General features: G+C 51.6%; 1 protein-coding gene across 5 annotated transcripts in view; it reads left to right on the forward strand.

The window, feature by feature from the left end:
* Positions 1-684: 684 nt before the first annotated feature.
* Positions 685-26626, forward strand: part of RPS6KA1 (ribosomal protein S6 kinase A1) — a 43384-nt gene continuing 17442 nt past the window's right edge. Inside the window, exons 1-3 of one of the 5 annotated variants that reach the window (XM_075047531.1) lie at positions 685-827; positions 7827-7871; positions 24757-24810. In XM_075047531.1, the coding sequence (XP_074903632.1) occupies positions 765-827; positions 7827-7871; positions 24757-24810 (162 nt within the window). In that variant the 5' untranslated portion in view covers positions 685-764. Of the gene's footprint in view, positions 828-7826; positions 7872-22272; positions 22412-23135; positions 23187-24756; positions 24811-26626 lie in introns of those variants that run through there. The other 4 variants (XM_075047532.1, XM_075047533.1, XM_075047534.1 and 1 more) reach the window with 4 other exon arrangements.

Here is a 26626-nt window from a genome sequence, read left to right on the forward strand (position 1 = left end):
GTGGGTATGTTTTTTTATCCATGTTTTGTAGGGAAGGTGGCGGAGGGGGGGAGCACTGCAGGTGGTGATGAGCAGTGACTCATTGCACATCTCAAACTTGGAATCCGGATTTCCCAGAGCAGCTTCCTGCTTTAAGCAGCAATATCTGAATTGTGTCACCGAGTTTATCCTCACCACCTCTTCTTCTGGTGATGCTACACAGCGTTGCGCGTACAGTGAAGCAGCTGGACGCTCCTAGAGTTAAAAAAAAAATCTTTCCAAGGCACAGAAGAGTGGGACATTGGGGTGCTGGGTATTTTTCTGCAGATGTTTTCTGCTCAAGCGTTCTCAGTGCCTTGAGGATTCCCTTGCTGGACAGGAGCGAGCGGTACCCTCCCAACAATTTTAAACAATCTTTGCTTCCAAAATCTACCAGAGCAAAACGCCCAGGGAAGGGTGCCGCTGGCAGGGAACAGCTCACCCCCCCGAAAGGCTGCATCTAGCATCCACGCCCACCTCCTCATCTTCCTCCCCCCCCGAAACCCACCACAAACTGGGAGAACACCCCGCCGCCTCCCTCCACCTGAAGGGAACCCCCAGACCCCCCCCCCCCCTTCCCACCCCGCAGCCGAGTGGGCGGAGCCTCCCAGCCCCGCCCCACCTGGCCCCTCCCCTGCCCCGGCCCCGCCCCGCCGCTCCCGGCCCGGCCCGGGGAGCCGGTGCCCAGCGCGGGTCTCCGCTCCGAGCCCCAACCGGAGCCCCCTCGGGGCAGCCCCGCCGGCAGCATGCCGCTCGCCCAGTTGGCCGAGCCCTGGCCCAACATGGAGCTGGTGCATCTGGACACGGAGGTGAGCCGGGGGCGGCGGAGGGGGGGGGGGGAGGGAAAGCACCGGTCCTTCCCGGTGGGGAGACGGGGACGGGGGGGCGGCACGGAGGTTCCCCCCCCCACCCACCCCCCTCGCCTCTCCGGCGCCTCCCCGGGGGTCTCCACCGAACAAAGAAGCGCCCGGCCCGGCTTCCCCGCCCCGCCCGGTGGGACCCTCCCGGTTGCGGGGACCCCCTCCCGGCTGCGGGGACCCCCGCCCCGTCCGCTTCCCCCGGGTTTTGGGGGGGGCTGGTGGGGGTTTGGAGACCCCCGGTGTGCGTGGGGGGGTCGCAGCCCGCCGGAGGTACGCGGTGCCGGGGGCGGCCGCCGGCTGCTCCGGTGCGGTGGGGCACCGGGGGCTTCCCGGCTCCGCTGCTGCCCTTGCAGGCGTTGATTATTTGGGGAGCGTGAGCAGCGTGCGCCTAAATCCCTTCCCAGACCTAGAGGAAAACGGCCGCCACTGAAGGCCCAGGGAATAAATATCTTGGATTTTGAGTCTTTTTTTCCCCGCAAGCTTCCTCGCTATCCGCCGCCCCAGCTGCTCTCGCAGGCCTGTGTTGCAAACTCCGGTCGTGGTCCTGTGTCACTTTGCTGGATGTCTGCTCTCCCCTCCTGCTTTGCTCTTTTCCTTCTAATTAAGACCTCCGAGCCAGATGTGCAGGACAGCGCACAGCATCTGTCCACATCTGCAGGCTTGCATCACAGCCATTTCAGAATAAAGGGGACAGCTTGTAGCAGTTTTCACCCGTTGCAGAGCAGCCAGCTGAGGCACTGTATCCTGGCACTCTTTAGTTAAACATCTTCTCATCCAAATTGGAACTAGCAGCCTTCCTGGAGAAACCAGAGGGATGGTGGGGATTTTGTCCCAGGCGCTTTACTCAGACTTGGTGCTTTCCCATCATTTTGGCTGGGTTCGATGCTGTCACGCTCCTCTATCCTGCCAAGGGATGTCGCGACGGTGAATCAGTCAGATTTACTCATTCTTATTTAAAATTGCCTCTTAAGAGATCTCTGCTTGGAGTGGAGGCAGCGTTTCACCACTGCTGCAATGACAGCGGGGAGGTCTGCTGGCAATCAGAGGTGAGGTTGCTTCGTTTTCATCGGCCAGATACGGCACGACTTCTCGTAGAAGACCCCCCACGCGGGTGGAACGCTGTGCTGAGGGTCCGCCTGTGCGGACAGCCGGCACGAAGGTGCGGTGGGCTAAGAGTATCTGCTCTGAAGCATCGCTCGAGTCACGAGAGTGGGTTTGTGCTCGAAGGTGGGAGATGAGGGAAGTCCTGCGGCGACTTGATCGCGATTCCTGAAACCACATCGTGCGCCCAGAGCCAGGGTGTAGGTTATTGCTGCGAGACAGGGCTTTTTGGTTGCGGTTTCTCTCTTCCTAAGTAGGAAGATAGCCTGAAAAGCCAGAAAACGCAACTAGGCTCGTTATGGGAGGAAACTAATGCCAGTGCCCAGGGCAGCGAATGCCGTGGGCGAGATTCATTTACTCCTTAATCCCAGGTCTCCCAGGTGCCAGGCAGGCGCTGTGTCAGCATCACGGGATCTCTTCTGAGCGGAAGCGGCCAGGAGGGTCCGGTGTATTTGTCAGCCCGAGTCAGCTGCGAAGATCATGGCAGCAGCAAGGACTGTTTTCCCTATTGCATTAGTAACGGGTGTATTAATTGTAAACTGAAACTGGAGGGCCTGCCTCTGGCTTCTGAGCTATCCCATTCCCCCATCTCACCTTGGCCAGAGCTCTAGGTCAGGGTCAGGAGCTGCCTGCAGGCGATATTTCTGCAGATTAGTCTTTTTACGTCTTAAGATCACAAGTGGGACATTAGCAATTTACCTCCCTTTGTTTTAAGGTGAGCAAGTATGTGCGCTCAATTCCAGTGAGGAAAATAATATGGGCGTTCTTCACCTCCAAACCTGATGTGAGGTTGCTTCGTTTTCATCGGCCAGATACGGCACGGCTTCTCCTAGAGACCCCCCCTGCCGTGTGGCTGGGGTGCTGTGCCGAGGGTCCGCCTGTGCTGCGGGTGTCAAGCAGCCGGCACGAAGGTGCGGTGGGCTAAGAGCATCTGCTCTGAAGCATCGCTTGAGTCATGAGGATGGGTTTGTGCTTGAAGGTGGGAGACGAAGGAAGTCCTGCAGCGACTTGATCGCGATTCCTGAAACCACATCGTACGCCCGGAGCCAGGGTGTAGGTTATTGCCTGGGTCCGATGTTAGAGTGTTCCCTGAGATCCAGCAGCGTATCTGCGGAGAGGGACTTGGGCTTGGGGGGAGTTTTGCACCTTGAGGCTAAAATCACCAAGGGTAAGGGCCCAAGGAGAAAGTTTTCACCACTCCTGGGCAAGGTGGCACCACTGAGAAACCAAGGAGACTTTTCTGGAATGCCAGTTACGTGAATTGCCCTGGGATCGCTGCCATCCAGGTTAGAAACCGGCTTCCTCCAACCTTTGCTTTCTGAGTCATGGAGCAGAGGTGCTGTCACCATGCTGGTGGAGGCATCAGTCCTATTGTTAAGGGATTTGGGTTTTTTCCACTGTGCTCTGGGAGTGTTGGCTGTCTGCTGCTAGAGATGGGTCATGGCTGGTGCCCCTCGTCCCGGCCCGCCGGAGCTCAGCCTGGAGCTGTGCCGGGGAAATGCATGGGAGTGGGTGGCAGTGGGAGCTGGAACTGATCCCTTGCAGGAGACAAGTCCCTCTGTCCTGAGGACTGAGCTAGCTTCGTAATACTTTTTCCTTTTTTTTTTTTTTTTTCCCCCCTCCCTGTTCTCTCTGCTGCTTATATTATTCAGAATATTGCTTATGTAGTAGAAAAACTGGGCTGGGGCAGAGTACAAGTGATAGAGAGTGGAGTTGAATGACTTCATCACCATAGCGATGGATACTGTCATCAAGGCTATGCTTTTCTTTAAACTCTTGTTACACAAACATACAGCAACACAACTGACGTGGGATTACACCAAACCCAACCACTTCAAGCTAATTATTTTTGCCCGTATATGTGTATCATCCTTTATTGAGCAGGAGATATTCATGAATAACTATCTTTTTCAAGCATCTTCAGTGAACAATGCATAAAACAATGATCAAAAGATAGGGGAGGAAGCTGAGCAACTGTGGTCTCCGATATGCCTTGTGTGTAGACTCCTCAGTCTGCTTGGGCTACGTGAGTTCTTTTGGAGATCTTTATTTTTGCAGAATCATTTCCTTTCTCTGAACGGCAATAGGTAAGATTCATAAATTCCACTTAATAATAATAATAATAAAATCCCTTGTTCTTGTGTCAAACTAGCAGAAGCTCTGGGGTGAAGGGTTTCTTCCCCCACTCCTTTCTGCCTGAATGCTTCATGGTTCATCCAAGTTGGGTGAAACTGCATCTCTGGGTACCTGGTACCCTTGCTGTGTTGTGTATAGGCATCTCAAAAGTGACTAGTCAAAACCTAGAGGTCCAGAAATAGCAGCAGGCTGCTTTCCTAAGCAGAGCTGTCGATAATCCGGGATGACTTGTGCTGATGGTGCTAACTATAGAGCGCAGCCCTTGATGGCAGCAGGAGTGGGCACGGTCTCGCACGGTCCTGCCAGGGGTGCGACTCGTCCTGCGTGCAGATCAGAGCAGCACCGGCCTGTTCTGTAAATTGCTCCCTGTGCTGCGGATTATGTGGAATTAAAGGGATTTAAAATGCAAGATGTCCTAAGATAAATATCTCTCAAGTTCAGCCAGGCTGGCAGTTGCATAACTGAATGCACTTGTTTTCCAATATACTTTTCTGCGTGCTATTAAGAAAACTTATTAGAGCAGCGTGTGTGCAGAAGGGTTTTTGCGTTACCTCTCGGGCAGTTTTCGCTGTCGCTCGCCCAGAGGTGCCCTCGCTGCCAGGCTGCCGCTCCATGTGCCCATCAGATTAGCTCTGTAATCCCCATTTCCATTCGCCCCAGAGCAGTGCTGGCTGGAAAGCTGCAGGGACAGGCTGCTGGCCCCCAGTGAGGCTCGTGCCGCTGCCTTCTCGGTAGCCCAAGCCCTGCTCTGCCACCAGTCTGCGTCGGCTCCTTGCTGCCCTGGGCACCCAAGGGAAGTTGCTGTGCCTCCCTCCTGCAGCAGGTATTGCTTGGTTACTGCCTGCGGGGAGATCTTCGGGGTTGCTCTCGGAGTAGGACATTCAGGAGGCTCCTTTCCAACCCTGAGAACAATGTGCTGGAAAAGGGTATCTGGCACAGAGACAAACACACATGCACTTGCTAACACACTGCGCGTGGTATTCAGGGGGAGTGCAGAAATAAAGCATTTTAAAGAGACAAATGTCAAACCAAGAAACCCACAAACTATTTCAGCTCTACTTACAACGCAATGAATGGCTGTATTTTATCTCGGGAGGTGATGAGTCTGTAGCTGTGAGTGTGTTTCCATCTTCGATGCTTACAAATGGCTCTTGAATTCCATATGAGGGAATAAGGACTGGGTTTGCTCTGGGGTAGAAGGAAAGCTCTTGGCTCTAAATACTGCAGTTCTCTCCTTATACATCTGCCTTATGTCAGCTTGAGAAAGTGACTGTTTCATCAGAAGCTTCATCCCTCTAAGACTATGGACCTACATGCCCAGGAAACCTCCCTGGCACAGACACTGTTCTCTTTCTTTCCGCATCCCTTCCACCCCCAGGTAGGATGGATTTCTGTCAACAGCAGCGTGTAGGACAAGTGTTCCTCGGGGTAGGGAGCTGATGAAACACAGCGGTCTGGCAGGTCCAGAGGTAGCACCCGGTGTCTCCTGGCTTATCCTTGAAGCCGAAGGGTTGGACGGACCCTGCACTCGCTCACCGTGTGCTGGTCTTCCCAGGGGAATAAAAGAGCTTGTCCTACACATCAACTCACCCCTCTCCTGACACGTGCCTTGTAGATCTGTTCTCCAGCTCATGAGCCAGGCACTGCTTCCCTCTGTCCAACAAGGAAATTCTGCTTCTTAAGCTGTTTTAGACATAAACAGCCCTCCCTGAGCTATGGTTTGGATCAGCAGCAAGTTAGGAATTGTTGATCAGTGACAGCTGAGCCAGTAAACATAAGCATGTTTCCAAGTCTGGTTATCTTGAGCACAGTGTGTCCCCCCCCTCTATGTGGAGGCTATACATAAACACAAAATCTTACTTCACTTCTTAGCTATTCTTTGTGCTAATGGTACCAAGAGCTCCGTGTAAACATCAGGGCAACGTTCCTCTGGAAGAACTTGGCTTGCATGGTAGTGCTATTGCTTTTTTCAGTCATTGGCTGAAAATACTTAGGAACTTAAGCCCAGTTTAAGTTGGTACCGAGGTGAGTTACTGAGCTCCGAGGGGATCCGTATGAATGGAAATATTGCAGGGCCAGGGTCAGGCCGAGAGGCAGGTGGTCTTCTCCCCAGCTGGAGCGGTGGAACTCCACGTTGTGGTAGGACTAAGGTGCTCTGAGTTGCTGCAGGTAGCACAGGCTGGGCTGAGGTGGGAGTGGAGAGACCTAAATATGAAGATATATGGAGACTCTGGACTATTGTCTCTGGATTTGAAGTACCTGAAAACTAAACTTGTGCTTAAATTTAGCTCTTTAGCTTTACACTTTTTATTGTGAGCTAGCCATGAGCAGGTAGCCAAGCGGTTTAAAACCAGCTGTGATGACCTCCTATGGGAAGCAGAAGAGTGTGAACCTGGAAGCACCCAGTCAATGTTGTAGAAAGCAAGTGCAGCATTAGAGTGAGGTTTTCTCAGCAGCCCCTAAACTCTCTCAAGATCAACAATTGCAAGTTTTTCTTTGTATTAAAAGGAAGTTAAGTTCAATTTGGCCCAAGAGGGAGAAGGGGATAGTGTAGTTCTAAGACAGATGTCAGGGTGATGTCCTCTTGCTTCTCCAGGGAAGGAGCTAGCTTTGTTTCTGTTAGATTCCTGAAAGGCTCTAAAACCCAGGCATTTAAGTAACAGTCTGAGGCTGAAGTACAGTTGCATTGCAACTCTTCTCTTGGACCATAACATCTGAAGAGGAGTGAATAAATTTGCCTTGTTCTTTCAAAGAAAGAGAGGAATTCCATGATTTTTGGAGCCTGAGACTGTAGTGCAAATAGATGTCAAAGCAAAATCTTCTTGCCCTTGTTTTTCTTCACAGTCTGCAGAAAACCTTTTGTACGGGCTTATCCTGCTCTGAGTATCTGTGTCTAAGTAAATCCCACCCGCTTCTGCTCCCACTGGCTTCTCCAGGCACGGTGCTGTGCTGAACCCGATAAAGTCTCTGGTTCAGTGCCGAGCGTGACCGGCTGATGCTACTCCAGGCAGTTCAGGTCACCTGCTGTGACTTTGGACAGAGCTCCAGCAGCAGAAGCTGGACTTGCAGGCTAGAGGTGGCCTGGAGCCAAGCAGGTGGTGCAGATTTCCTGCAGCGGTATCAGCTGTGGTAGGGTAATAAATAACTGATAAATGTTCATGTTAAAGCCAACGTCATGGTAAAATGGCTGTTGACTGCACTCTAGCACTGCTTTCCCATCTTCACCTGATCTTCCCTGCTTGATTCTTCCAGTAGTCCCGGAGAAACAGTGGAGTGGGTAGCCGCAACGCGGGTGCGGGAGGTGGGATGGTGCAACCACAGGGCTGCGTCTCTAGAGCAGTTTCTGCAGCACGTGGTGCCGAGGGTGGGAATCCTGCACCCACCGCCCTGGGGATCCGCGCCTGAGGAGTGCAGGGGGGGCGTTCGCCCCACAAGCGATGGTCGGTATATAAGCAGCCCTAATTTCATCTGTGGGGAGCATGGAGAGTCTTTGAACAAGAGATATTTTTTCCCAAACAACTTTTTTCCTTAGTAGAAAGTGTCCCCTCGGTGTATGGGGAGCGTTCAGCTGTCTTGTACCGTGTCTGAAAGTGGCATCCTCCCTTGTTTGTCCTGCATGAAGGGCTCTCAAAGCCAACAGCCTTTGTAAGGGGGTGTAAGGAGCGGTCCCATGCCTGGCGTGTGCTAATGGCAGGTTCTCTTCCTTTGCAGAATGGGCAGGCTGCTCCAGAAGAAGGTGGGAATCCTCCAGCCAAGGTAAAAATGCTCTGGGGTTACGTCTTTAAGTCATCCCTCTGAGCTGCGTGTGGGGTGTGAGCTGACTTGGTGAATGGGTTGGGGACAACTATTTTTAAAGCCTGTAAGCTGCTGCTTTGTAATCTGGATGAGTGCATGTGGGAGTGTAAGGGTCTGGAGTAGGGGAAAAGATAAACCCTCTTTCATCCTGTCCCTTTTGTCAGCCAAACATATCTGGAAAAGTTTCCCAAAGGGCTACCTCAGTCCAGCACCCAGGAGATGGACTGGAGGCTGTAGCAGAGGGCTAGAAGTGAGAATCCCTGCAGTGTTCCAGTGCCGTGTTTACACCTTTCTCTGTGTTGTGATCTTGCCAGATGAGATGAGAAATAAAAGAGTATTTGATGGTTGTGGCACAGCTGCCCTTGCTGAGCTTATTCTCTTGCCTTGGTGGGGCTGGGAGAAGCTCCACTTTGGTCGAGTTGCCCTCTGTGTCCCCATTAACATCAGGTGGGAATGGTAGAGGGAACTGAGCTGCTGTCTTCCATGTTTTGGGCAAGGGTCTTAATCTGCTAGACCTTCTTCAGACACCTAAAGCTCTTGCTGCTCCACACATGGACAGCATGATGTTGAAGGACTTGACTTCTCTGATGTGAGCTCTCTCCAAGTATGAGACCGAGGACCGATGTTAGCGCGGGTATTTCCTGATTGTGTCCATATTTCTCTGTCCTGCGAGACACTGTGCTGGGCAGAAGTGCCATTTCAGTACCTTGAAACCCTAAGACTTTCAGGATTTCCTTTTCTGATACATACATGCTGTAACTGTGAAGAATGACACAACATGTTTGATTCGGCTTGGGAGACCTTGCCGAGCGGGTTGTCAAGAGTTTGTCCTGCGCCTTACCCTCAGTGTGTGCCCTGTAGCAGATTCTCTCTCTGAGTCATCGTCCGTGCTATAGGCCATGGGGGCTTGTTGTATTGTTTTTCCAGTTGGTTGTTGTCATATTTTTAGTAAAAGGAATTTAAACTTAAAAAGCGATTGTCTGCTTTTCAGGCAGTTCTTTGCCAGGAACTTATGCGGGACTTCTAGCATTGCCGTTGCATCTCTCCTACTTGTTCTGTATTTCTGTCCCAGTTGCTGGACTGGCACTTTTCCAGGGGGCCTGCAAGAAACCTCGCGTGGGTCAGATGAACTCAGGTTAATGGGACTGTGCACTTCCCTCCCCTGAGAATAGTGGTTTTACAGTTCTTCACTGTACCTGCATCTCTGACATGGGAAAAAAAAAAAAAAAAAAAATCTCTTTTCTGGTTGGATTCCAGCTGGGCTTCTAAGACTTGAGACTTTGCCTCTTTCATCTTCAAACACTTGGCTAAACTGGCCTCCTGTAAAAGCCGCTGAAGGATGTTGCTTTAAAAATAATTGAAGATTATTTTTTTTTGAAGGACATCACTGGGACAAACCCTGGCTGATTCCATCTGTAGATGCAGCCCCACAGAACGATCATGCGATAGAGGCCAAAAAGCACTTGGGGTTCTCTTTGCTGCTCTGTGTCTGTGTCTGTCCCTCTGTGGGACAGGGAAGTGAAATCCCCATTGCAGCTGGGGAGCTGGAGCAGAGCAGCAGGCAAGTTGTCCAACATCCCACAGCAGGGAAACCACAAGAGCCCTGTGCTGCTTGCAGGTGTCTTGCTTTCCGCTTTTCTGAGGCACCGTGGCCAAAATGCCTGTGAGCGGTGTCTGACAATCCCATTTTCAGTAACTTTTGAACATGTGAAGCCCTGCTACGTGCTCCCGAAATAACCTCGGTCGCCTTTTCCAAGTTTGTACAAGGTACGTTTGCTAGCAGCACAGACAAATGAAATCCCTCCTATAAACACATACCTTCAGCTTCAGGGCCAACTCTGGCACTCTGAACCAGCTGCGATGCTGCAGATGGGGGATGCAGGCAGCGCACTGAATATCTATGTATTTTTCTGCTCATTTTGGGGGTAGGTGTTGCTAACAGCAGCTTCTGGCACTGGCTCTACCTACAACATGGGCTAAGGAAGGAGAAGTAAACGGCAATAAACATCTGAGGTTGGCTATTCTCAAGTTGAAGGTTGCTCAGGATCCCTTCCATGCCCTCTGTTCTAGCTTTGTGTGGAAAACTGTAAGGGGAAGAGGCACCTTTATTCTAGGTCTGTACTTGCTACCGTTTTGCAGCTAATTCTGTGATCTCTTCTAAAAATAGCCTGAAGCAGCGACAATGACGATTACTCAACACCCACGCAGAAGTGCCATCCCTCCCCCCCGTCCCCATAAGTAGGATGCTGCCAGAAGTACAATCGTTATTTGCCTGGGCAATAACCAAAGACGCTTTGCAAAGGAGGAGATCCAAGAGTTCCTCAAAAGAGTTGGGAACTTCGCAGCTGGTAGTACGAGACTGATGCAGTCTCATGCCTCTGTCATCACCTCACCTGCTGTTGTTGCACATTTAGGGCCTTTGGGCATGAAACATGATGAAATGGTCACTGCAGAGGTAACGAGGGGATGTTTTGGGCCGGGCTGGCTGTGATCCAGTACTTTCTAGCTGCCTTTGTAGTTCCAACTCAGCTTCCTACCGAGGACAGCTGGTGCATTTCACAACTTCTTGTGGCTTTTACTCCTGTGTGGATTCCCACCTTTCAAGAACAATTGTGGTACGCAAGTCCCTGCAAGCATCGTACCTCGGTGTGTTTATCTGAGTATCTTGGAAATGCCTGCAAGATCCTACAGGTTGGGCAGAGAGCCGTCTGGAGCATCTGCCTCCCTTTGCATGGTGGCAGGGAAAGGAGCCTGGATCTGCAGTCAGGGCCATCCCAACAGCATTCCAGCTCTGTGGCCACAAGGAATTCCAAGCCAAACCCTCTCCTGACAGCGAGCAAAATCCTAGATTGCTTGTGCCTGAATCCTTGCTTGTCTGGATGTTCCTAGCGTGTCCCTACCATAAAAGTCTGCGATCTGCCAGGCAATCCTGGCCACATCCCTAAACCCAAATTGCTAATCCAACGCTACGTTGAACAGGAGCCTTTGGCAAAGATAGGTACAAGGATGACTTTTTTTTTTATCCCCCCTCTCCTGTTTGGTGGTGTTTGACCCTGTTTAAATTTGATGTTGGCTTTAGGATAGCAGCAGCGCAGTTGGTGCGAGGTTTCAGCGCGACGTCTGCGGGCTGCTGAACAGAAAAGCTCCTCTTTCACGTTCGTGTTGGCGGTAGAGGAGCAGGATGGATGCTCGCAGAGCAGGACTGCTGCCCCGGCATCCTCTGCATTGCAGAGAGCTCAGGGCCTGCTTTCTTCTTGTTCTGTTTCCTTTGACCCAGCCTGGGCTGACACCGAGAGAAACTTCTCCTGCGAGAGCCTTGGGTTGACCTCAGCTGCATCTCTGTGCAGGTCAGGAGCAGAAAGGGAGGTCTCTTGCCTTGCTCTCAAAAGCTGCTCTGCCCCAGGGGCTAATCAGCAGCGCTGTGCATTGGTCCCCAGGTACTGAACCTCGTTCTTTCCTATGTTCTTTAGATTTTAATTGTCAGGTAGGCTGAAGATTGATCCTTGTTCAGCTGCGGAACGGCAACAGAGGGCTTGAATTCAGTGGAAAAATGGAACCTCTCATAATTGGGGTTTTACAGCCTGCTCTGCAGCCAGCTTGGCTGAGGGGTGAGCTTGTGCTCCCTGAAGGTGCCAAGTGTGAGGAATTATGCATGAAAGTACAACACCCAATTAGTGAAATCACTTCATAATGAAGAGCAGAGGAGTGGATTTGCAGTGCTGAGCGTGCCCACTCTCTCTGGAGGTAACACTGGCTCAGGCTGGGAGTGCTGATCAGCTTGTTCTTGGGTGATAATCACAGTGCGCAATGGAAACTGGGGAAGTGAGTAAGTAACCTCTTCCAGCTCTGCTTTGCACCATAAAAGAGACCTTTGAGACTGGAGCGAGGGCTTTGCTTTGCTGCACAGACCAGGCATGAGGTGCCCCACCTGCTCAGGCTGAGCCTTGCTGTTAGGCAGCAAACCATAGTGGGAATGCAGTAAAGGGGAAGACACGGCTCTTTCCCAGATCTGTATAGCTCCTGCTGATTTATCCTTGTGTTCTGCCCAGGTGAAGCTTGCAGAAAGGTCTTCCCCTGCGGCATCTTCAGCAAGGGAAGCTATAGGCAGGAATCCTGGATGTGGACACTTCTGGCCAGAGAAATACCCATATCACCAGGGTAAACATTAGTTTGTGGTGTTCTGGGTGCAAACCCCTGCTATAACCCTCTAGTGATGACGAAGTACAGTTGCAGTCACAGCTCTGGATTGTAATTCTTTGGGATGACTTGGAGGAAACAGGGTCGTAGCCATCTACCTGTGAGATAGCTCGGTGCCAGTCCTCTGTGTGGTTCAATAGCAGTCGACTGCTGTTAGAAATAAGGCTGGATCTTGGTTTTGCTACGCTCCTCCCGCACCTGCTGAGGTACTCGAGACCGGCTCTTCGCTCCCGTCTGCAAACTGGATGCAGCTGGAGCAGCTTTCCTGCAGGCTGGGCTTCACTGCTGGTGAGGAATCCTGCTCTGACCTCTAGTCATGAAGTGGGAATTCTTCACGCTCCTCCAGCAGGATGTAAGAGGAAGGCTTTCTGCTGCTCCATCGTGGCATACTGCATTAGTGCTTGCTCAGAGCTCTGCTTTCCAACAGTACGTTTCTCTCCTTCACCCACTGCGCGTCTTGCTGTAGGCTTCGCTGACTGCCAGAACATCTACTGACAGTTGTCCTGTCTTCTCTGGAGCTGCATCACTAAGTCGGTGCTCAGAGGGGAAACTTGAAGCACCTTCCCTTCACAGGGGGGGAGGAAGAAAGAGTCACCCGAGACCTGCTGGCTACCAAAGGGCAAATCCTGTGTGCCCACCCAGAGTGCAGGTGATGGAGGGCTCTCGTTGCGTAGGCTGCCGGCGTTGAGCGTGAACTCCAGCTCCAGGCCGAGTGCGAGACAGAAGACACGTCCAGCGCTGCGATCCTCATCAGTCTTGGACATCACTCTAATTGCAGCCTCTTAACATGAAGGGGTTTAAAACAAACAAGTGAAACGCTCTGCTTTGAAACACGCCTGGCGTGTTTGCACAGCTGCTGCTGTTTTCTCCAAGAACTGGAAAGCTATCGAACGTGGGAAGAGACAGGTACCTCAGCAAATCCCTTCTCTGCCCACTGCCCCTCTTCCGTTGCTTCCAGCCACTCGGCCAAGAGTGCTCCGGCCAGTCTGGTCCCCCAGGACTGGGCAGGACCTGGGATAACCTGGTGGGAGCAGAACATCTTGAGGATGGCATGGTGCTGCCTGGAAATCTGCCTTCCCCTCTGCGCCGCAGGGACTGGGCTGCAGCTATTGCTACTCTCTTAATGTTCAGCTTTTTCAGCCTGTCGGTAGTAAAGCTCTTAAACTGGCTGCTCCGTCTTGTCAGTTGAAGTAATCAAGTGGGTTTGTTTTTAATGTAATGCCTGACAGCTGCCTGGCTCGTTCCTGCCAGAGCGTTTGCTCTTCGTCCTTGGCAAGGCTGGGCTACGGTTAAGAGCAAGCTTCTGAGCTCTTTAAAAAAAAAAAAAAATCCACAAATAAATGCCTGTTTGAGGAGCAGAGTCTCTGATGAGCTGCAGACTCTAATGAATAATTGAAGAGGGGTCAGTTTACAGGACTTGCACATGAGGAATGCAGCAGAGTCTGCAGAGCTGGCGAGCAGCACTCAAACAGCCCTCACGCATGGCGCGCCGACCCATCAAAACTGCTCCGGTTTCTTCTCTTCCATTTCCATCCCCCTTGTGGGTTCATAGAAACTGCCTCAAGCTTTGCCTCCAGAAAGCTTCTTTTACTGAAAAAAAAAATTTTAAAAAATCTCTTACAATGTGCTGTAGCTGGAGGAAACCCGTGTCATCCATCTCCCCGTCAGACTTAAAGGAGTTCTTGAGCCCGCAGCAAAGCGAGGGATCCTCCTGCCCACCCCTCCTCGGCCAGGCTTCTCCCGGCTGTCTGAGCTGGGGGGGCGGAGGGCACGGGATTGCTGAAGTCAAGTTTTTTGTGGACCCAGGAGGAAGCGTGAGCAAGGCCAGAGCTCTGCCAGCACTTCCCCGGAGGGATGGAGGAGTCGCAGGCTCCTCTCTCCGATGGAGGGAAGGGTAGATGGGGACCGGCCGCAGGGGATGGGGGGGTGGCAGCTCCCTCTGTGCCAGGGACAGCAGCCGAGGGCTGGCACCGAAGAGCTCAAACCGAAGAACTTATTCACATTTGATTTTTGAAGGGGTCAGTGCGGGCTTGGGTCTCTGGAGCATGCCACCCCAGCAACTGGGAGCATTGAGTCCCCTTGGCTGGGTTTATTGGGGGGGTCACTGGCTCGGATGCTGCTGCAGGACTCTCCCTGCACACGCAGGCAGTCTCTCTGAAGCTCCTGCAGCTTTACAAGTCTCAGCTTTATTTGGAAGCTGAAGCCTAGTTTTGACACGAGCCGTAAATTCCTTCCATAGCTCCAGGTGAAGCTGCAATAACTTTTTGCCCTCCCTGCGGCTGCACTGTGCTGCTTGCCAGGGGCTGCCACAGGGCTGGAGGAGACTGGGGACCATCCAGGGAGGATAATCCCAGCTATCCCCTAAGGAATCCTGTCTTGCCCAGAGCCCTTCTCCTTCGCCCTTAGGAAAAGCCGCTTGCTGGCATTGCCTCCCAGAAACTCCAGCTGATCTCATTGCAACGATGCTCTGAGGCAGAAAGGGTTTCCCGACTGCAGCGTGAAATCCAGGTCCTTCCCTTGCCAGTCCTGGAGCACGCAACAGGGAAATGTCACCCCTTCGGATACGGAAAATGAAGGCATTTATCCCTCGTTTGTACTTGAAACCTTGATCTCGGCAGAGCTGCTGGTGTGGCTCTGGGAATAGCGAGCGGACTGTGAACACAATCTTTTTGTGCTCCCGTAAGCACTCTGAGATGTGGCAGTATTGATTTCCTCGCCATCAGAGAGGGGTATTTAACCGGACGGCTTGGGCTGGCCAGGTTACGGATCAGGCATAGGCAGTGTCTGCTTACAGAGAGGGGGAGGCGATGGCTCCGCACCGTCATCGGGCCAGCCAGAGAGCACTGGGACTGGGGGCTGCGGTGGTCTTTGGGGGTCGCTCCTTTTGGGCAGCAGCACCAGGAGGGGAGCCCTGGGCTCTCTGGAGGGACAGAGCGGGGGGAAGAAAAGCTCCTTAAAATAGCATTTTTCATGTCTTAGGGGAACAGGACAAAACATGTTATTCCCAGTGTTCAGGGTGACTGTAATTCCCATACTGTGATGTTTGGGAAAGGGATGGATAGTGATCTTCACGTTACGGTCCCATCCCCGGCACGCAGGGCAGGCGCGTGTGCCTGTGTCACTGCTGAGGGGGCGGCCGCTGGCTGCATCAGTATTTTGTACAAGCGTTAAATGAAAAAATTGTGCGTTGCTACGGCAGGCGCTCATCCTGTATGCTCTCACCAGGGTGTTGGTAACACACAGCTCAGGGTGTGTTTTGGATGTGTTTTTTTTCTTTTAACGGTGCTCTAGTTCAGAACCACCATGCAAATGTGGTGATTACTTTTTTTTTCAATGTATCTCACACGTGTGTCTTTCCCAGAGGGTGGGAGAGAGCGCTGGGTTCTCCCAGCATGCACATCCCAAAACCTGGTAGGTACCAAGCAAAGGCTTTACCAAGTCCTGAGACCACTTTTCATGTGTCTTGCAACAAGAAAACCGCCGGCAGCATGTGTGCTGTGGGAGGAGTATGGAATTCCTGCGTGCCTGCGATAGAGAATAGTTTCCACATCCCACGATAACTCCAGGGGCAGCAAACAAGTCTCAGTTCTTGTTGCGAAACCAGCATTATATTTTATAATTTAGTTAGAGTTTTCATCTTCTGTACTGAAAGTAGCAAAACTGCATCATGCCTAGATGGTGGATAGTGCTTTAATGCTGGTTCCTAAGAGTAATATTCTTCATGTAGAAAAGCCTGGGATGGGGTGGCCTGGTTTTACCACCATCAAAGCATGAGCTTATCTGAATTTGCTGGGAGTGGACCTTTCCTCCTTGCTGGGAAACATGTGTAGGGCTGCAGGAAGGGGAGGCAGAATCCTTGTGCTTTCTAAATGGAGACTGATTTGTTCTGTAGAAGCTGCATAATTAAGTAGTTCCTTATCTCCTGGCAGTTAAAGGTATTTTCCTTTCTGGCATCTCATTTCACTGGGTGCAAAGTCCTCCTGGCTGCAAGTGCTTCTCTTGCAGCTCCGCAGCAGGCTGCAGTGGCACCGGAGAGCTATCGGAATGTCTCGGTGGGGTTTGGGAACTTCTTTTGCCTAAGCTTGTATCTTTAGCCCAAACTGCTCATTGTCAGCTGATCCTGGCCAGCTGTGGCTTGTAGTGCCTGGAAAGAATGGAGAGATTTTATTTAATTTTTTTTTTTTAAAGAAACTTTCAGGATCTGGTGCCAAAATGCCCCTGGAGAGAGCCAGGAGCAGGGAGGAGACTGGGGAGTGCAAGGGGGATGCCTGTGCCTGAGCCTCTCTGCTCTCTCCATCCCAAAAGGGACCTGAGCCCTCTGGTGTAAAGCAGGTATTTTGGTGTTCCTGGTCAAATGAGTCAGGTAGTGACCGAGCAAATCAAAAAGGATGTTGTGAAGCAGAAGGACTTGCCTTGCCATGGGAGCTCTGCTGCGTGAGGCCACCTTTTCCCTTCTTCAGCCTCAGGCTTTGCTTGAGAAAACATCTCATCCCTTAAGCAGTTCCTAGATCCCCCTTGGTTTAGGGGTGCTCAATCTTCCCGCAGAGGTGTTTATGAAATGGGTGTTTATGAAATGGGTCCTTTTGGCTCTCACCCTCCTGTTTCAGCACAGAAACACTTTTTGGACATTAAAGATGCTCCGAGTGCCACCTGCTGGAATGTGCTCAAGGGGGAGCCTGGCAGGGTGCCCTGGGCTCTCAGCCCCTTTGGGGTGACACAGCCTGTCCCACAGCTGCACCGGTACCTGTCACCGCTGTCCCACCGTGCTCTGCCGGGAAGTCCCCTGTGCTCTGTTACTGGTGCTTTCCTCCTCGTTGCCAGACCGTGCTGGTGCCTATTTGTGGCCTCCGGGATTTTGCAGTGTTTCCTCCCTGTGACAGCTCCGTCCACCTCCACAGATGATGATGTAGGTCACTTTCTGACATACAGAAGAAGTGAACTTGCTGGTGAGAGAAGGGGCCCATGGAAAGAAAAAAGGGTGGAACTGCTCCATCTAAACACCAAACAGGGTAAAACTGCGCTGTCTCGGTCTGAGTCTTCCCTTTTTAGGGATCTGCTTGTTACCCCCATTGCAGGGAGCCACGATCACTGCTCGGAGCAGCAGAAAAGTCTTTCTCAAGGGTCATCAAATTAATTTTACATTAAGCATTTGGCTGCCTCTCTGAGTGGAGGGGAATCGCCCCGAGGAAGATTGCCGGATGCTTCTAGGATGCTTGGAGTCTAAGGCTTTTGTTTTAAGCCATATGGGAGGAGGTTCCTGGTGTTATCCGTGCCATGATGGAGTTGGTCATTCACTTCTCTTAGCTGCCTTGGCCCCATACGAGTTTGTACATGAAGGTAGTGATGAACAGGATTTCTAGACGCCAGCGTTACCGACACCCTCGCTGTGCAGAGGTCTGACTGCGTGACCTGGGTTTGTTCTCCCTCCCTCGCTTTTGGTTTGTTTTGTTTTTCAGGAGACCAATAAAACAGTCCTTGGAGATGGCGTAGGGTGAAACGTGCCTCTTTTCTACCGCAGCACTGTTCCCTCTCAGTATTCCCTTGCCGCAAACCTCTAGCAGCAAAGCTCCTGCCAGGAATCCGCCCCCGTCCTTATCCACTTATCGGGAAGTTCCAGTTGCCGAAGTCTCCAGTGCTCCTTAGCTGTGTTTGTAGAAGTGACTTTGTCCAAGACTTCCATCTTCAAAGCCACCCCGCGGTGGGCCCTTCCTCCCCCGGGCCCTGGCTGCCTCCCGAGGCTTTTGTCTGCCAAAACAGCAAATGCCCTTGTTCAGCATGAGTTTAGTTTAAAGGACTAACGAAGCCGTCTCTTTCTCTGAAGATCCTCTTGGATTGCTCTAAGAATCTCCCTCTTCTTTTAAGCTCTGTCCGTGACCCCAGGCATTTACGCTGTCCTGTTTCTCCCTCCTCCTGTAAAAAGCTGTTGCTGATTCTCTGACGGCTCGTAGGGGCACAGGCACACCTCTTACCTCCATCTGCCACCTTCTTTTTTAAAACCCTGAGGACTGAACTCTTCAGCAGCTTTTCCTGCTCTGAGTGTGGTTGGAAGTGGTTGAGGAGCTCCAGTGAGAGGTCCCATGTCTCTTCTTCCCAAACTTTTGCAGATGCAGACATGCGCATTCTAAGCAAAAGTAACCCTGTCTTATAAAACGCAATAAAACGGTGGTCAGACCTTTGCTTTCAGCAGGCAGCCCTGCAACGATGCTGGATCGGTGATGTTTGGGATGATGCTGGAGTTGGGAAAACCAGAGCCCACAAGGTTTCATACCTGGAAGGGAGAGCAGCCGCGGGGCTGCGGGAGCTGTATGGCCCAGGGAGCGTGGACTGGGATTAAACCCATTGGAATACTTGTGGGAGAACAGGACAGAGTCTGCTCTTGGGCAGAGAGGTTTTTAAATCTGCTTGAGGTTTCAAGGGTTTTTTTCCTGTAATTGTGTGTGGTATGTGTAAGTACAAGAGAGATGGCTTTGGTGCTTAATCTTTGAATATAACCTTGATACTACAATGCCTGCTGAATTAGGTAAAGTGAAACTCTTGAATTCTCCCAGGTGTTTTTTCTAACTTCGGCAATTGAATGAAATTGGTACGATCTCACAAAATGTTCTGCCTGGCTGGACTTCTGTTTTCAACTTCTCTCCTAAGCTGTAATGAGTGACAGGCCAGGAAAGAACTCCTTTCCCGAATAAACACGGAGCAGCAGCACCTGCTTACTCTGACCTAGCTCTTGCTCTCCCCTCCCAGCGAAGCCCCAGGAGTGGCGGTGGGCTGACGTGGTGACCGTCCCACGTGCAGGCTGTGCACGTAGCACAGGGACGCGGTGACATTTCTCAGCTCCTGAGAGGTCCCGGAGCAGTTGCAGACTTCTGGAGAGGCGTTGCTCAGAGGGCAGGTTTCCTGTGGGGGTAGTTAGCATCGCCTGCCTTGCTTTCCTGGAAGTCGGTGGATGGCAACAAAGCGAGTGAAAATCTGCAGCTGCTGATATGACCATCTCGTTGCTGTGGGCAGCGTTTCCTCTCGTGTCAAAATGGCTCTGCCTCGAGGCACGGTTCCCTTCTCTCCATCCCATCTCTCTAAACAGGTCCAGCCCGTCCTCCGTGCTGGCCGGTGGGTCCGTTCAGACGCAGGTACCGCAAGCTGAAGCCCTGCGCTTTGCGAGGCTGTGCGGTGTCTCTGCTCGGGGAAGAACGGTGCTGCTCAGGGACGAGCGTCCCCCAGGATTGCTCAGGCTGGGGCCAAGTCTGGGGGTTCCCAGGAGCACTGAGGGTGATCCAGCAAAGAAATGCACACAAAAGTACGTGGTTCTGGCCAATTCGTTGGTTGCAAATGAGACCAACCGTCAGCCTTGCCCAAATAAGGCCTTTGCAGGAGGGCAGGCAGTGGCTGGGGAGGTTTCTTTGCTTTTTTTGTTCCCCTTTTTGAGAACCACCGCTTTAAAAAAAAGTTCCAGACAGAGCAGCCTTTGCCTCTCTGCTCTTAACAGCAAAAGCAGACTTGCTTCCTCTGCAAAGCTGCAGCATCTCTTGCTTCCCATTTATTTCAGGCTCCCTCCAGAGCCGGAGTTGCTGCTCTGCAGGGAGGTTATTGCTCTGGAGTAAGTTGCATAAAATAACTTCATGCAAAAGTTCAGGGGCGCGAAGCTCCCACACTCCTGAGGCTGGCACCCAGGAGCGGTCGGCACTGGAGGGATCTGCCTGTGGTCAGAGGTTGTCTTCACCCAGTGCTTCCTGGCCAGCAGCTGAAACCTCTGCTGAGACATCCCTTTGGTCTAGCGTGGGGCACCAGTCCCACTGCTGGAGCACATTGACGTGACAGCAGGTGTCTCGCTTCGGGCAGCAGTTCTTCACACCATCGCCTTCCAGTTTATGAAACCCCGATCCTTCCCTCCCCGATGCTGTTCCCAGTGCTCGGTGGGATGTAACTGGATCCTGGCAGGAGGCAAAGGCAGCCCCTGGTTATTCTGATTTAAATCTATAGGGCTAGCAAGTGTCCTGTTTTATGGAGCTGATGTTGGGACTTGCTGGAGCTTAGTCCTACAGTCTTGCCTGCTGACACAGAATTGGATTACAGCATCTTTAATCCATGCACTGGGAACCATTTGTATCTGGTATCACTGGATTTGGGGATCATCTTTCCTAGGACTGATGTGCCAATGACAGCAGGTTCATGCAGAGTTTACAGCCAGGTCTTGGCACTTCAGTGCCAGCATCTGCTCAGACAGCATCACCCCGCTTCTCCCAGGACCCACGGGTATAGGAAAAGAAAGAACAGAATTGGCAAACCCACTTCTGTCACCAACTTTTTGCTTTTCAAAAATATGGCATAAGGCCTAGAAGTGACTTAATTCTGCCCTAAAAGAGTCAAACCCACCCAGGATGTGTAAGGTCATTTGGAATTGTGATGGAGGAAGCCTCTTGCCTTGGCTCAGCCTGCGTGTCTCTTGCCCTTAGACCCACAACCTGCTTACTGGTGTGCAGCTGCCTGCATCACAGTTTGCTTTGGTTTATGCTTCTTGCTACAGATTTATTGCCTTATATTGGGATTGTTACCTGTTTGGTTGGTTCTGGTCCCTTCTCTTGGGAGCAGAGACAGCAAAGCAATGGAGGTTTGCACTCTTGCAGCAGCCTTTCCTTCCATGGCTGTTAGCTGCATCTGAAGCAAAGATCTGATGGCTTCTGCTTCTGACCCAAGACTGGTTTATGATCTCTAGGTTTAGCAGGGGGGCTTCAGGATGAGCCTCTTCCTTGTGAAGAGCCTCAGGAATTCAAAGCGTTGTTTCTAGGGGCAAAAAGAGGCAGGTAGGCTGAGCCAGACCCCTGGCAAGGCAGGATGGGGTGAGGATGCAATTCTTTGTGCTCGTGTTAACGCACAGGTCAGAAAACTGATCAGAAGAGAGGCCAGACCACAAACCAGGGTAGTGCATCATCCCATCTCACGCTAGAAGCATGCCTGCCTTCTGCAGCTGCTTTAATTCCTTGCACGAGCTGTAGCTGCCCAAACATAACTTCCAGCTTCTGTGTTTCTCTGCTGCAGAATCGTTTTGAGATCCCTTGTGCCTCCTGCCACTGAGGAGGGAGCGATTCTCCCTGGGAAACAGGCTCTAGGAGTGGGAAGGAGCTATTGGGATGCTCCGTATAGACACAGCTGCAGCCTGGCAGCAGGTTGAATGCTGCAGTCCAGGGCAGCACTAAACAGCTTAACAGCTGCAAAAGTTGCATGGATCTGGAAAGAAGTTCGGCAGGAGCTATGATTTAAGGTACAGAGCGGGGACAGCTAAAGGGATTCTGTAAAACAGCAAAGGACCTTGCAGTGATACTGGTGAAGCAGCTGGGTAACTTTTGAAACCATCTAGGGTATCTATTTTGTACAGATGAAATGCAGATGGCCTCTTGACAGGAACTGGGAGTAAGCGTGGGGCTCAGTCTTTTCCTTGCAAACATAGAAGTTGGGAAAGAATTGATTCAGAGCTGTAGGGACAAAGACCTTCTCACCTCTCCACTCCGCTCCCCGTGTCTGCACTGTCTGACTTGGCCAGTGCCCATCTCTGGCCATACAAGAGCAGGGTGCAGAGCAGCGTCACGGTGCAGGAGCTGACCGCTGAGCAAGAGGACAGGATTGTGCAACCCCCCCATAAGATGTCAGTGTGCAAACCTCACGTGGGGCCTCGCAGCAGCGTCCCAAAGACCTGATGCAGCAGATGACCAAGCGGTGACTCTGACATGGGGCAAGGACAAACCAAGGGAGGATGCAGAACCTGCCTCCTCCTGACCCCTTCCCTGCAGACCTGCAATTCAGCTGATCCTCCAGGGAGAGCATTTGTGCTGGACTCGGCGTTTGTGCTGCTCAGAGCAGGGGCCGCATAAGTTTGAGGAAGAAAGCTGCACAGGCTCTCAGCTGCTTGTTGCTGCCTCGTGTAGTGACTGAAATTGGTCTTTCTCTGCCTGTTTTCCTGTCTGTGACATGGGGGACTGTACTGATCCTCTTGAAAAGCCTGCTGAGATTTGCTGATGGAAAGAGCCATGCCTAAGCACCCGTAAAGCCATCCAGTGTTTTCATTTGCCTGCTGGTACTGTGCAGCCATCGCCACACAATGCAATTTCCCCATACGAAACCGCAGTTTCCTTTCAGTGAAAACTCCCAAAATACATCCCAGTGACATAACTACTACACTCGGGGTTCTCGTGCTGGTCTGGGTGCTGCAGAGTGCTCTAAGTTCAGAAGCCAGCTTGCAAAGTATGGGAGAATAGCAGCCTAAAGCTCTGGAGATGCTGAGGCTCCTCTTTCGCACCAAGCCAAGGATCCAGGAGGCAAGTGTCTAGCTGATAAAATATCTGCTCTGCGTACAGTGCTGTGCTCTGTCTCTTCTGCAGGACGCAAGAAGTTGGTGAATCGCCTGACCTCATAGAGCCAGACCTTATCCAGTATTAACTAACGACTTCTCTTTTGGAAAAGGCATTTCTGATGGTAAAACTGCTTTCTAAGGAGTGTCTTTCCTAGGTGCTGCCAGAAATTTGGGAGTGTTTTGGGACCAGAGCATGTGTTGAAGCAACAGAAATTAAAACAGCTTCTGGTTAGTTGTTGATGAATAGGAAGCGAAATGCCAAAAGCGTAATCTGTTTCTAGCTCTTGCAGTTTTTTTTTTTTTTTCTTCCTTGCATTTAGATGTGACTGTCTCAACCAGCAAAGTGACAAAATGCGAGCAAAAACAAACCTGTCTCTTGGCTTCTGGCTTGTAAAATCATTCCTCAAGAAAGGGGAAAGTAGGAAAGAGGACTTGTATTTTGAACTTGGTGCTGCAAAAAAACCCACCCCATATGTATGTTCCCAGCCCTGATCTAGGGTGACTAAGCCATCTGTGCAGTTCGAAGACGGCTTTGGGAAGTTCAGAAGAAGTTGTCTCCTCCTCTGACTTGAGTGACCTCCTGGGCTCAGATCTGCCCAGTGGCCGGGGTTTCCTTTTTATTTTTCAGGAACAGCAAATATCATTTCTCAGTGGTGCAGGAATCTGTGTAAAATGGCCTCCCCCGAGGCTGCGGGTGTCAGAAGATGGCTGGTAGCTCGCAGAAGCAGTGTCTTGTGCTGGTAGGGTGGACCTGCAGAGAGATCCGTGCTCGTGGGAGAGAAATCAATCCATCCCCATCCAAGGCAGGGTTTGGTGCCTGCTCACCGGTCGGAGCCGTGAAGGAGCTGGTTTCCCTGTGGGTGGGTGTGATCCCCGGAGGGGACCACTGAGGTTTTTGTGATCGCTTTGGGGAGTTCAGGAAGGGGTTTAGTTGTGGCTTTGGTAGATGTGTCAGCTGGCTGCCCCGGGCATCCGCTTCCCACGGCGGCAGCGGGACAACCACCTTCTCCCAAACCCAAAGAGATCCCGGCTGCTCCCGCAGCAAGGGCAGAGCAATGGAGGGGAGGAAGGGAAAGAGGTGACTGCAAGGACCCCCTCCGATCTGATCCAGTCCTTCCAGAGCTGAAAATCAGTTAATGCTTAACTCTAATCTCGCTGTTTTCCCACGGCTCCTCCCTTCCCTCGAGGCTTGCTTTTTCTTCTCTTGCCTCTCCATAGCTCCTGTCCTATTTCCAGGTCGCTCTGCCTCGCGCTGCGCCCACCCGGTTGACGTTGCTGGCGCCGAAGAGCCCTGCCAGCGCCACGGGCTCCGTTGTGCTGACAAACTGCTTGAAAAGACATAAGAGAAGTCACAGCTCGAGTCTCTCTTACATCCCTTCTGTCTGCAGTCACATGAGTTTTATCTCATCTGCAGCCAAAGACTTGAACCTCTCGGAGGAAATGTTTCAAATCTGTTTTGATTTTTCGGGGGGGTGATTTTTCTATTCAAACTTGGCTCATTATCTAAAAAACAGGTGAAAGAGTGCCTAGATGTGATAGCAAATCTATGTACGTTCATTAAAATACAGCAGGCTTGGGCATTGACCTTGCAAAAACTTACTTCTTCCCATAAGTCTGAGTTTTGGGGGGAGAAGGAGCCATACCCTAGCTCAGAAGCAGTTGTTTTCTGAGCATCTCTTAAATGCTTCTGCATCTCTCCCTGTAAGGGTTCACAGAATTGCATCTGGCCCCAGAGGCAGCATAAATTGACATTTCTAATGCTGCTCAGGGACCTGTCAGAGCAGCTGGGCTGGCCCTGCCCTGCCCTTGAGGGATGTGGTGAGTTTTGGTATTTGAATATGTTCCTCCTGTTTGCTTTAGAAACGCTGAGCGTGCCCCTGGAGAGGAGCCCTCTCTTTGCCACGGGGGTGCCAACCCAGGACACCGCTGCCAGAACAGATGCTTTTGGAGCTTGTCCATGTGTAGCTGAGAGTAAAATCTGATCTAGACCTTAATCAACCTGCCAGAAATTAATTCTCTCTCCTTGGCGGTGGCGCTCCGATTCTTGGGAAATGCGTGTAACCAAGCGCCGGCACCGTGTCCTTCTCCACCGCCCGTCAGAGTTTATCAAAGCCTTTAACAGCAGCTGGCTCCGACCGCTCTCCCGGAGCCACCATCAGAGCTCAGAATCGCATCCCGAGGAGCGATGTCTGGTGGGACACCACCAGTGACTGGAAACAGCTCACCTGGTCTTGCTAAACAAGTTCTTTGGGAAAACTCTAGCAGAGTATCACAGCCCCTCTGTGCTGACACTCATTTGTTGTCCCACAGGCAAAATCAGACATCACTTGGATAGAGAAAGACCTTGTGGACTCGGCAGACAAGGTAAGAGAGCCTGCTGCAGATGTGCACCTCGAGGAGACTCGTGCATTTAATTTGCACTTTGTCCCATGACGGGTCGTCCCACGTATGCGAGGGCGTAAGCAGAGCTCGCGAGGACCTCTCTGAAAACCAAACCTTTTCTGGCAGCAAGCCCCTACCAGCCCGTCTCAGCTAGGTGGGACTGCTAATACAGAAAACAGCTATTACTCACTTGCTCACGTGACATCCTGGACTTGATTTCATCCTCCTCCTCCTTCCTCCCCACACCAAACCCCTTTCCGTGCTGTCATTTATGTCTCCTGTGGCTTTCTGATCTTGTCAGCTTGCTGGGGCGGGCGCTCCAGCGTTTTAGTGGCAGGGACATACAGTGGGGTTTTTTGATTGCTTTTCTGAGGCTCCTCTCCCCGTGCTGAGTGCCTGATAACGCAACATGCAAAATTGTCTCGATCGGGGCGAGATTTATCAGATCTTGCCAGGCCCACACGCAAGGAGAGCTGGCTGGCTGCGCCTCCTGCACAGCTTCACTGAGCAACGTAAAGCTTCCTCGGAAGCGGTGATGCTCACCTTCGGGCGGCACGTTGCGGACACGGTTTCTGCTTCACTGGGACCGTGGCAGAGCGAAGGAGGTGTCAGTATGAACCGAGTCTCCTGGAGACTTGTGCTCAGCAGCTGCACGGTGCTGTTTCGTGCTGCTCGCTGGCACCTGCTCCCTTGCTTTGGACCTCATCGGCTATTGAGGTTCCCTCCGTGGAGCTGGGACCAGCTGCCTTGCTGGTATTAAGTCATTTGTTTCTTTCGTTATCGGTTCTTAAAGAGCACATTATGGGGGCGGAGGAGGCAAGACAGTCATAAGTAGTTTCTCTGGGTCCAAACCAAGAACCTCTTTTCATACTCTGCGCTCTCTGGAGAAATTCAGAAATCAACGCTGACACGGGGTTATTTCTAATTGTGAAGGTGCGTGGGTGTCTTTTTACTCATTTCAAGGGGTTTCTTTCTTACCTGCGCTCTCTGGGGTCTTGCTGCAGAAAACATCTGTCTGTCCTGACCCAATGGAAAGGTCAAAGGGGAACAAGCTTGGAGGGGAAAGGAGGCAAAACAAGCGATCTAAATACCTCTCCTCTGTTCTGCCAGTAAATCCGAGCAGCAGTGGGTTCAGAAGCTGTCTGCATCAGAAGTGCCCTTAAAAAATACCTCGCATGGAACTTCCCAGGGTGGCTGTTAGATAACTCCAGCGTCCACAGCAAGTACTCCCGTGCAGCATAAAGCAAACGACGGACTAGGTGCAAATCCTAGTGATGCTAGAGGATTTGCCCATGGGATCGATGCACCCCGAATCCCATCATGGGTGACTTATCATCCCTGTGCCAGTGTGAGAGCAAAGAGATGTGCAGCTTTCCGAGGTGGTGTCAGACTTCTGTGTGAGGTTTCATAAGTTTTTCTCTTCCTTTTTAAAGAGTAAGTGGCTTCTCAGAATATTCCCCCATTGTGGAAATACCCCCAAAGCTCACAGCCTGACATGAGATTCATGCAGCACTAGTTGGAAGTCACTTTAACTAGACCATGTATGTTTTCTGTCAGCATCTTGTCTGAACCAGGGAACCCAAATGTGAACAAGGAGCTGTGAGATTTTTTTAAAACCAAAACCAAAAAAAAAAAAAAAAAACCCAACCAAAAAGCCCCAACCACAAGCGCTGTTGCTGAGGAGTGGGAGCATGAATGTGCCTCTGCAACCGAGTCGCTTGTCTCCACTGCGCATCTGCCAGCTGGGCTTTAACCACCTGTATCTCCTCCATCCGGCAACCTCAAGCGTGGGGCGTCC

This window comes from Buteo buteo, chromosome 16 (assembly GCF_964188355.1).
Source record: "Buteo buteo chromosome 16, bButBut1.hap1.1, whole genome shotgun sequence".
NCBI lineage: Eukaryota > Metazoa > Chordata > Aves > Accipitriformes > Accipitridae > Buteo > Buteo buteo.